General features: G+C 56.3%; 2 protein-coding genes across 3 annotated transcripts in view; one reads left to right on the forward strand and one right to left on the reverse strand.

Moving 5' to 3' along the window:
* Positions 1-10,871, forward strand: part of FGF12 (fibroblast growth factor 12) — a 191,158-nt gene that overhangs the window by 81,431 nt on the left and 98,856 nt on the right. The window lies entirely within an intron of this gene.
* Positions 9,290-10,871, reverse strand: part of LOC148043413 (uncharacterized) — a 17,852-nt gene continuing 16,270 nt past the window's right edge. Inside the window, exon 3 of the mRNA XM_087725241.1 lies at positions 9,290-9,352. Within this exon, the coding sequence (XP_087581367.1) occupies positions 9,290-9,352 (63 nt within the window). The remainder of the gene's footprint in view (positions 9,353-10,871) is intronic.

Raw genomic sequence — 10,871 nt, forward strand, 5'->3', positions numbered from 1 at the left:
AGGCTGCTTCTCTCCTTGATTAGTTTCCGTCCATTGTTTCTTGTCCTGCCTTCTGGGGCTTTGGAAAACAATTGGACCCCCTCAAATACTGGAAGACTTGCTACCATGTCTCCCCTGGTCCTTCTCTTCTCTAGATTGGCCAAAACCCAAATCCCGCAGCCGTTCTTTGTATGTTTTAGTCTCCAGGCCATTAATCATCCTAGTTGCTCTTCTCTGCACTTCATCCAAAGTCTCCACCTTTTTTCTGTGACTTGGTGACCATCTGGGAATTCCACAAGTCTTAAAAAGTCGCCAAGTTTGGGGCCGGCTGATCTTTGTGAATGGGAAGCTGGGAAAGTCCTTTCTCTTTCTAGCTGGTTGATGTCAGCATTTGGGGAACTCCCCTGGAAGGCATTTTGGAATTTGGGGTAGGGGATGCAAAAGCGGGACAATCGGAGTGGCAGGAATGTGGGTTTCTCTTTGGGTGGGGGCCCAAAGTCTTCCCCTCCGACCGTTGGCTTTTGGCTTGGGATCCGATTCTTAACACTTGTGAGTAACGTACAACATTCTGAGCCGAGCAGCTTCCTTTCCTTGCGCAACGCAGCATCGTTCGGTTTGAGACGGGGGTTTATTCAGGCCAATCGATTCTAAGGAGGTCTAAGTCTGCTTTGGCTTTTGGGGGTGGGGGGAAGGAGGCGAGGTGGTCTCCGGCCTTTGCAGCCACTGCTGGTGGGCTGTTTGTGGGTGGGTGGGTGTATCCACGCAGGGAAGGGCACTAGTGTGTGTGGGGACTACGGATGTGTTTTCTTTCTTCCACAATGGGAAGAAAATGGAATTTTGGAACTCAAATCTTTCCTTTTGTGCCGTTTATTTATTTGGAGCTAATCCTTGACTTACAACAGTTCGTTCAGTGACTGTTTGAAGTTACAACAGCACTGAAAAAGATGATTTATGACCGTTTTTCACACTTATGACTCTTGCAGCATTCCCAGGGGTCACCAAAATCAGACACTTGGCTACTGACTCATGGTCACGATGGGGTCCCGGGGGTGGTGGTGTTGCTGGTGTCACATGGCCCCCTTTTGCGACCGCCTGACAAGCAAAAACTCCACGGGGGAGCCAGATTCACTTAACGATCGGGTTAGTCACTGAACAATTGCAGTGATTTACTTAACAACAAGTTTCAAGTTTATTAGGATTTGTATGCCGCCCACTCCCATAGGGACTCTGGGCGGCTCACAACAGACAAGAAACATTTAATTTAAAATAGAGATAAAAATAAAAATACAGTATTAAAATTCATGTCACTCATTCCATGTAAACGGGGGCTGGGTATCCATCAACAGCCCCAGGCCTGCCGGAACAGCCAGGTCTTGACGGCTTTACGGAAGGCCGGGAGAGTGGGAAGGGTCCGGATCTCTACAGGTAGATCTTTCCACAGGGTCGGAGCAGCTACAGAGAAGGCCCTCCCCCGGGGGGTCGCAAGCCGGCATTGTCCGGTCGACAGCACCCGGAGGAGGCCCAACCTGTGAGATCTTGTTGGTCGTTGGGAGGTATGTGGCAAGAGGCGGTCCTGCAGATATCCAGGTCCTAAGCCATGTAGGGCTTTAAAAGTAACGACTAGCACCTTGAAGCGTGTCCGGAGACCAATAGGAAGCCAGTGCAGCTCGCGGAGGATAGGTGTAACGTGGGTGTATCTAGGTACACCCCATATCGCTCGCGTGGCTGCGTTCTGGACCAGCTGGACCAACAGTGGCAAGAAAGGTTGTAGAATCTGACCAAACCCACTTAACAGATGTTTCACTCCACAGAAATGTGGAGCTTGTACATCGAGGGCTACCTGTATTTATTGATAAAATGTATTGGCCGCCCACCTTAAGGCAACCCTTTCCGTGCCGTTTAAGTGCCGTTGTCCAGTATTATTGCGTTGATGGATGGACGGACAGCCACTCTCTCCTCCTCCCAGCACTTATGGGTTAATTTCTACTCCCTTTCCCTCCAGTTGAGATCAGCTTTCAGGTCTGGGTGCTAGAAAGGGGGCTGCAGAAGCGGCTTCTCTGGAAAGCCGGTCATCCCCTTTGCTGGGCTTTGCCCCCAGCCTCAAAACAGAAGCGGCCTTTATCTGGTGGAGACAAAAGGGGAGGGGAGGGGAGGCCGATCCAATGAAGAGACCCACGGGGGGCTTCATCTTAGCATGTGGCTCTGCGTGAAAACCACAGAGGCGTCCAGCACCAACAGGAATACCAGCACCTGCAGTCCTCGGTTTACAGACATTCAGTTAGTGACCGTTCAAAGTTGTAACGGCACTGAAAAAAGTGAGGTAGGACCCTTTCTCACCCTTATGACCTTTGCAGCCTCCCCTGGGTCACGTGATCAAAATTCAGAGAGTGGGCCACTGACTCACACTTACAACAGCTGCAGTGGCCCCTTTTGCGACCTCCCGACAAGCGAAGTCCAACGGGGAAGCTGATTCGCTTAACAACCGCAATCATTAGCTTAACAGCCGTGGCAAGGAACGGTCATAAAACAGGGCAAAATTCACTTAACGACCGCCTAGGTTAGCAAGGGAAATTTGGGGCTCCGTTTGTGGTCATAAGACAAGGAGAAGGATCCAATGGACTGGGGGGGGGGAACAGAGGGGGGGACCGCGTTGGAAGCAGGGGGAAAGCCAGGCTCAGTTGAGCCAAAACCAATCAATCAGGAACCCGGTGAGAATCAGATGAAGACGGAGGGTCAGTCCGAGGTTCAGCTGTCTTGGGAATCGGGCTAGAAGAGCCGATCCAGCGGCGATCCTGAGCCCTCCAGAGAGACCTCGCAGGCTCCCAGCAGCCACGGGAAAGAGGCAGAGAGAGAAGAGCTTCAACCCCTCCGGAGCTTAGCGTAGGTGGAGGGGGGGCTGGCGGGATATGGGGGTCCCGTCGTGGGAGGAGGGGGGCAACCGACGCCTTCCCCCCGCCCGCTGCAGCGCCACAGGTCGCGGGACCCTCCGGCGCTCCGTCCGACCGGGAGCTCAGCCTCGCCCTCCCTCCGCTTTGGCCGGGGCAGCGGCTGGGTGGTCGCGGGGAGGTCCCGGGGGCGGGGAGGGCAGGGGGATTGCTGGAGATCCCAGCTGGGGAGGGGGAGGAGGGCGCGGAGGGGGGTCAGGAGGGGTGGGGAGGGCGGGGGCGTCTCCGCGGGGGAAAGCCCCCCTCAGGCCGAGCCTCTCATCCTCACCGCGGTCACGTAGGATTGCGTAGAAGGGGCGCCGGGGGGGGGGCAGGAGCCGCCGCTCTCCCTTCCGCAGCGCAGTGTCTCCCGGGCGGCGGCGGCGGCGCGCGCGGGTGGGGCGCGGGGCGATGCGGGGCGGGGGCGAGGGGCCGGGGCGGCGGGGGGCGGGCGCGCGGCGAGCCCGCCTCCCCTCGCCGCCGCCGCCGCCGCCGCCACCAGCGCGGGGACGGGCGGCGCCGCTTCTCCTCCGGAGCTGCCGCCGGGTGGCCTGGCGATGCGGGGCTCTGGTCGTCCTCCTCCCCTCGCCGCCGCCGCCGCCTTGCCCAGTCGCTGCTGCCCCGGGAGGCCGGGCGGGCAGTGCGGGAGAGCCGCCGCCCCGTCGGGCCGCTGAGGCGTGGCCGGCTGCGGGCAGCGGGGCAGCCGGGCGGCCCGGGACCCCGCCGGCTAATCCTCCTGCTGCTGCTGCTGCTGCTGCCGCCGGTCCTTGGCTGCGCCGCCGCCCCCGTGGGAGCGGGCGAGCGGAGGGGGCGCCGGGGCCGGGCTGGGGGGCGGCGGCGGCGGCGGCGGGGCGAGGGCGCCGCTCCGGCCGTCCCGGGGCCGTCCCCGCCGGCGGAGATGGCGGGCCGCGGCCGGGGGGGCGGCGGCGGCGGGCGGTGAGGATGGCCGTCGGCCTGTGAGCGCTGCCCGCCCCGTCGGCCATGGCCGCGGCCATCGCCAGCTCGCTGATCCGGCAGAAGCGGCAGGCGCGCGAGTCCAACAGCGAGCGCGTCTCCGCCTCCAAGCGCCGCTCCAGCCCCAGCAAGGACGGGCGCTCCCTCTGCGAGAGCACGTGCTGGGCGTCTTCAGCAAGGTGCGCTTCTGCAGCGGCCGCAAGAGGCACGTCCGGAGGAGGCCAGGTGGGTCGCCCGCGCCGCTCCCGGCCCTCCCTGCCCAGGTAGACTGCGCCTGAGCTGGAGGCTCGCTCGCCTCTCCCCTCCGCGCCCGGCTACGGGCTTGGCTTCCCGCGGGGGGGGCTTTGGGGCGTCGCGTACTGGGCGACCCCCGCTCGATAGAGAAGTTTGAGGGTGCGCGCGCGGCTCATGGTTCCGGGCGAGGCTGAAGGCGCGGCGTCTGCGGAGCCCGGAGAGGGTCGCCCGGGGCCCCAGTTGAGTCTCCCCGCAGCAGCTGCCCCTCACCGTAGGGAGCAGCCCCAGGGGTATCCCACCTGGGTCTCCCTCGGTGCTCCGGCCCCACAAAGAAGGCTGCGTCCATACGAAAGCCTGTTGGCGTGTTCTAGAGTTCGGCCTGTCTCGCAAACCCTGGTCTTCTGGGCTAGTGGAGCGTCGTGTGTCTTCCAGGAATGGGGGCAATTCCTTAACAAGGTTGGGCACGTTAGGCGTGCAAACTCCCCTGGATTGCTGAGTCAGGGTCCCAGCATTACTTACTCGGAAGTTGCACAATGCTGCCTTGCTTCTTAACCCGGGAAATGCCCCCTCTTCCTCCTCCTCCCGTTTTTCAAAGCGGGGTCCCCCTGCACCTTTGGCTCCACTGGGGTCTTCTGGGGGTGGGTGGGGAGACGGCTGCTTCCCACTTCAAATCTGGCTGGGTTTGTTCACTGCAGTTTGCACGGAAGTAAATGCTGCATCAAGTTGCCACTGAACTGGATGGTGGCCACTCAACTGTGAAACGCGATGGCAGCCCCAGTTGAGGAGGGTCCGGCTGAGCCGCTGACCAATGAGGGAGCCCAGGCTGGGTCAGCAGAGGCAGAAGTCCTCCTGCTAACCTCCACTAGTTGATTTGTGTTTTTGTGGTTCAGTGTGTGAGGTCAGGCCCTTGAGTTGGCGTGTGGGTAATTGGGTGGCTGTGATGGGTTTTGGGGTTTGATTGATTGATTGATTGAGAGTTTATTTATATGCCGCCCTTTTCCCTGGGGGGACTCAGGGCGGCTTACAACTCAAGGGGGGGGGAAACAAACATTTAACACGTAAAACAGTACATAATTAAAAGCACAACATTCATACCATTCGGGTGGGTTACAGTCTTTAGCCCCAGGCCTGTCGGGATGGCAAGATTTTAAGGGCTGTGCGGAAAGTCTGGAGGGTGGTGAGGGTACGAATCTCCACGGGGAGATCATTCCATAGGGGTGGGGGTGACAAGGGGTGTCCTGGCAGCTATGACCTCCTATGACCCAAAGGGAACGCTCTTATTTGTCATTTGCACAAGGACGGGATTCCGGTTCCCGCCGGATCTCAGTGTTTCTGCCTGTGAAGTGGGAACATATTTGAAGGCTCCAGGGTGCTCTCTCAGCTTGGAAGTTTCCTTCCAGACGTCTCATTGGCCAAACTAGATAACGTCATCAGTGCTAGAAGAGGAAGGGGTTTGTGGGTGTTTGTGGAGGAGAGGGAGGAAGGAGAAGAGGGGACAAGGAGGAGGAGGAGGACTGTGGGGTCCTTGGTGCTCTCTGAGCTGGATTATTTTCTTGAGAACGTTTCATGGCCCAAACTAGGGAATGTCATCAGTGCTAGAAGAGGAGGGGGTTTGTGGAGGAGAAGGAGGAAGGGAGGAAGGAGAAGAGGGGACAAAGAGGAGGAGGAGGACTGTGGGGTCCTTGGTGCCCTCTGAGCTGGATTATTTTCTTGAGAACGTTTCATGGCCCAAACTAGGGAACGTCATCAGGGCTAGAAGAGGAGGGGGTTTGTGGGAGGAGAAGGAGGAAGGGAGGAAGGAGAAGAGGGGACACAGAGGAGGAGGAGGAGGACTGTGGGGTCCTTGGTGCTCTCTGAGCTGGATTATTTTCTTGAGGACATTTCATGGGCCAAACTAGGGAACATCATCCTCCACCCTGAGCTGCAAATGTTCTGCTTTATTGGAAATCTCTTTTCTCTTGAGACTTTGGGGGTTTTTCTCACGCCTGGTTCAGCCCAAGCTCTGTTTCTAACCAGATCCGGTTCCCTTCCATTGGGGGGGTCCCTCTCCCGGGGGCTGACTCCTCCCCCCATTAAAAGACAGAGAGGCCTCAGGTGGGTAGCGTGTGTTTGTGTGTGCGGGAACTGGTTCCTCGGCGTATCTCGGAGGCTTTCTCTCCAGCTGTTCAGCAGCAAAACAGCTGGGATTTCTTCTGCTGGGGAGGTGCTTCAGTTGGCTCAACACCCCCCCCCGCCTTTCTCTACACAATCCAACAACGGCGGGCTTCATTCTCACACTTCAGTTGTGTGCTTGGCTGTGTTCTGCTGAGGTTGGGATCCCTCTCTGGGCTGGGTCACTGCCCAGATCTCGGGCGTCCCTTTGGGGTCCGAGGGTCCCCGCAGGAGAAATGGTTCACGGATGTGTCCCACTCGGAGGAAGGAAGGGGCTTTCGTCCCAGCCCTTCGGCCAGCTTGGGCCCCAATGTGCATGTGGGATATGTTATACAGGTAGTCCTCTACTTATGACCACAATTTGAGCCCAACATTCATGTTGCTAAGTGAAGCATAGAGGGTTTTGCTCCATTTCACGAGTTTCCTTGTGCTAAGACAGTGTTTCTCAACCTTGGCGACTTTAAGTCCTGTGGACTTCAACTCCCAGAGTCCCCCAGCCAGCATAGCTGGCTGGGGGATTCTGGGAGTTGAAGTCCACAGAACTTAAAAGTCGCCAAGGTTGAGAAACACTGTGCTAAGAGAATCGTTACAGTGGTTAATTTAGCAACACGGTCGTTAAGTGAATCCCTCCACTGACTTTGTCAGAAGGTCTTAGAAAGGGACCACGTGATCCCGGGGTATCGCAACCGTCGTAAATATGAACCAGCTGCCAAGCATCTGAATTTTGATCACGTGGCCATGGGGATACCGCAATGGTCGTAAGTGTGAAAAACTCTCCTGATTCACTTCTTTCAGCACCGTTGTAACTTTGAACGGTAAATGAATGGTTGTAAGTCGAGGGCCACCTGTGTTTGATTAGGGTTCACCTTGGTTCGCGCTGCATGTGTGTTAGGGCGAAGGGTATTATAGGAACCCACAAAACAGCTTAATTCAGGGGTGTCCAAACTTGGGAACTTTAAGACGGGTGGACTTCAACTCCCAGAATTCCCCAGCCAGCAGAGCAACATAGGCTCCAGCACTATAGCTGGCTGGGGAATTCTGGGAGTTGAAGTCCACCCGTCTTAAAGTTCCCAAGTTTGGACACCCCTGGCTTAATTCAACCTTCAAAGTTTTGGGTGGCAGGGACTAGAAGAGGGATTTTCTTTTTTTAAATTTTTTATTTTATTTTATCAATTTCCTATATACATTCACAATTATATGATCTCATAACTGTTATTAATAATATGCATTTATAACAATTTTTCCCTACTGTTGACAATATACTTGAAGATTGCTTTTTTATCATCCCATAGATCCATCTTATCTTACAACGGTCCTACTTCTTCTTCCCTCCCTCCCTCTTTCCTTCCCTCGTTCTTCTCTCCTACTCCCCTTCCTTCCCTCCCTCCTTCCCCTTCCCTCCTTCCTTCCCTCCTTTCTTTTCTCCTTCTCTCCTTCCTTTCCCCCTTCCTTTCCTCCTTCCTTCCCTCCTTCCTTCTCTCCTTTCTTCTCTCCTTCCTTCCTCCTTCCCTCCTTCCTTCTCTCCTTCTCTCCTTCCTTCCCTCCTTCCTTCCCTCCTTGCTTCCTTCCCTCCTTCCCTCCCTCCTTCCTACCCCCCTTTCTTCTCTTTCTTCTCTCCTTCCTTCCTCCTCTCCTTTCCCTTCTCTCCTGGGATTTTCTTTTTGTGCTGTGCCCCCCCCCTTCTAAGGAACTCCCTCCCTTCAGAGATCAGAATGCCCCCCCCCCCGACCCTATTAGTCTTTCGTGGGACCCTGGGAGGAGCCTGGCTCCATTGCGTGTGTGCCGGGGGCCCCTGAGGGCGTCCAGAGCCCCCTTTCCTGGCTGCATTGCTGACTGGCCAAGAATCTCAGCTGCTTATTCATTTTGGAGGCTCTCATTGTTTTTTTTAAAATGTTTAAGTGCAATGTATTTTTTTTTAATTGCAAACCGCCCGAGTCATTGGCCGAGATGGGCGGTTATAGAAATGGAAGGTAGACATGGAATAAAGAAAACCAGGTGAAGGGGGTTGTGAGAATGTGAGCTCCCCAAAGTCGCATGGAATTGGCGTCTGCGGCTCGGAAGGTGCCCCTCTTGGGGGGGGTGTCTGGTGGTGGCCATGATGAGGAAGACGGAGAAGGCAGGCGGGCTGCCTTGGGGCTCTCTGAACTTGGTGGTTTCCTTGCAGACGTTCATTTCTACACTAGAAAGAAGAGGAGGAGGAGGAGGAGGAGGAGGAGGAAGAGGAGGAGGAGGAGGAAGGGGGGGAAGAGGAGGAAAAAGTATGGGGTCCTTATTGCTCTCTGTGCTTAGTTGCTTTCTTGCAGATGTTTCCTGACCCAACTAGCTAACATCATCCGTGTTAAAAGGGAGTGAGTTTTGTGGAAAGGAGGGAGGAGGAGGAGGAGGAGGAGGAGGAGGAGGAGGAGGAAGGGGATTGTATGGTCCTTGATGCTCCCTAGCTGGGTCGTTTCCTTGCAGACGTTTCATTACCAAACTAGGCAACATCCTCAGTGTTAGTGGGGAGTGGCATGAGAGAGCAAACCCTTCTCCCTGCTAGCACTGGGGATGTCGCCACTAAGAGCCGAGAGCCCCAAGGGCCCTCCAGACCAGCTTCTCTTCTCCCCTGGGTGACCGTGTTGGAGGGGGGCTGAGCCCATGGGGAGGGTTCAGGGGGTGGGGTGAATTCTAGACCGAAGGCGCAATGCTGTAGAACGGTTGGCCCACCCACCTTCCTCCCAGGCTGCATTTCGCACCCGGGGCCTCTCCCTGCTGGAGCAAAGAGGGGAGGAGGGGGCCTTTCCTGGCTCTTCCTTGGGGGGCTTCCGGCTGCTTTGCTAGCCCTGGGAATCCAGGCGCCCTCCTGCCCTCCCTCACCCCCCCCCCAGCCCCAGTCTTTCAGCAGGGTTCCTTCAGCCTCCTCCTGCACCAGCCCTGGTGAAAAGGAGGGGGTCGGATCAGGGGGGTTGGGGGGTCTTTGGTGCTCTCTCAGCTTGGTGGCTTTCTAGGTTGGGCTCAGGAACCCTGATCGTGTTACCTACTAGGGTCCTGAAATGTCTGGAAGAAAACTATCAAGCTCCGTAATTATTCTCCTCCTCCTCCTCCTCCTCCTCCTCCTCCTCCTCCTCCTCCTCCTCCTCCTCCTCCTCCTCCTCCTCCTCCTCCTCCTCCTCCTCCAATATTGGAAGAGTGTTATCCTGTTCCCCGTTAATCCTTCTTTTCATCAAACTAGATGTACCGATTCCTGCAACCACTCTTCTTCTCCTTCTCCTTCTCCTTCTCCTTCTCCTTCTCCTTCTCCTTCTCCTTCTCCTTCTCCTTCTCCTTCTCCTTCTCCTTCTCCTCCTCCTCCTCCTCCTCCTCCTCCTCCTCCTCCTCCTCCTCCTCCTCCTCCTCCTCCCTCTTCTTCTTCTTCCTCCCCTCCCCCTCCACCTACAAACCCCTCCCCCTTCTATCACTGATGTTATTCTCTAGTTGGGTCCCGAAACCTGCGCACGGAAACCACCCAGCTCAGAGAGGATCCCGCATTTCAACCCCCAGCTACAAATATTCTGCTTTCTGGGTCCTCTTCTTTGAATCTGGGAAGAAATTCTCCCACCCAGGGATGCAGCTGCCAGCTGGCTGGGGGCCCTGGGCTGTGGGTGGGTGTTTTGCCCAGCCTGCTGGCACATTGCTTGGCACCGGCTCCCAGCAGCAAGAGCCTTCTGCCTCTCTGTCTGCACACGGGGCCAAGTCCTCCTCCCGCTCCCGGGAAGAGCGCCTGGGCACCGCTTGTTCCCACAACGTGGGGAGACACGTACCTGCGGCGCAGTGGAGGCTGGTCAGCCATCTGTCTGGGACGCTGGAACCTGGACGCCCGCTCTGAACAGGGGGGAGCCCCCCCCACCCAATTCAGAGTGGCAGGTTCTGTGAAATTCTCCTCTTGGGGAAAAAGCCTCGGCTTCCCCCGAGGAGAGCCACCCCTGGGACCGCCGGACACTGTGAGTCCTCCTATCCCGCTGCTTGGAAATCCAGAGCCCTGGTCCTTTGTGGGGGTCGTGTGAAAGCGACATCCAAGTTTGATTTGAAATCTGGCGGCTGCAGAACCCTGCAGGGCCTCCTCCCCCCCCCAGTCTCTGTCCAGCTCTCCATCCAAAAGGCCCTTCGGAATTGGGCCGTGGCCTTACAGGATGTCCAGGCGATCCCCGACTTCCAACGGTTGGCTTAGAAGGCTGTTTTAGTTGCAAGAGCACAGAGAAAGAAAGAAAGAAAGAAGAAAGAAAGAAAGAAAGAAAGAAAGAAAGAAAGAAAGAAAGAAGAAAGAAAAAGAAAGAAAGAAAGAAAAGGGATTGTTGACTCTTTGTCTCATTGAGGATTGTTGCAGCATCCCCGAGGTCGCCTGATCCAAAATTTGGATGTTCAGAAACTGCTTCGTATTTAATACGGTTGCAGTGTCCCTTCCCAAGGCCTTATAAAGTGGTATTAACTCTTCACGTGATCTTGATTCCATCCCTCTGTTGATGCAGCCTAGAACTGTGTTGGCTTTTTTGGCAGCTGCTGCCCACGGCTGGCTCCTATTTAAATGGTTGTCCACTAGGACTCCAAGATCCCCCTCACAGTTACTACTATTGAGCAAGGTACCACCTATACTCTGTACCTGTGCATTTCGCTTTT

Source organism: Thamnophis sirtalis, unplaced genomic scaffold (assembly GCF_051295495.1).
Source record: "Thamnophis sirtalis isolate CommonGarterSnake01/CBP01778 unplaced genomic scaffold, rThaSir2_p1.2 scaffold_11, whole genome shotgun sequence".
Taxonomy (NCBI): Eukaryota; Metazoa; Chordata; class Lepidosauria; order Squamata; family Natricidae; genus Thamnophis; species Thamnophis sirtalis.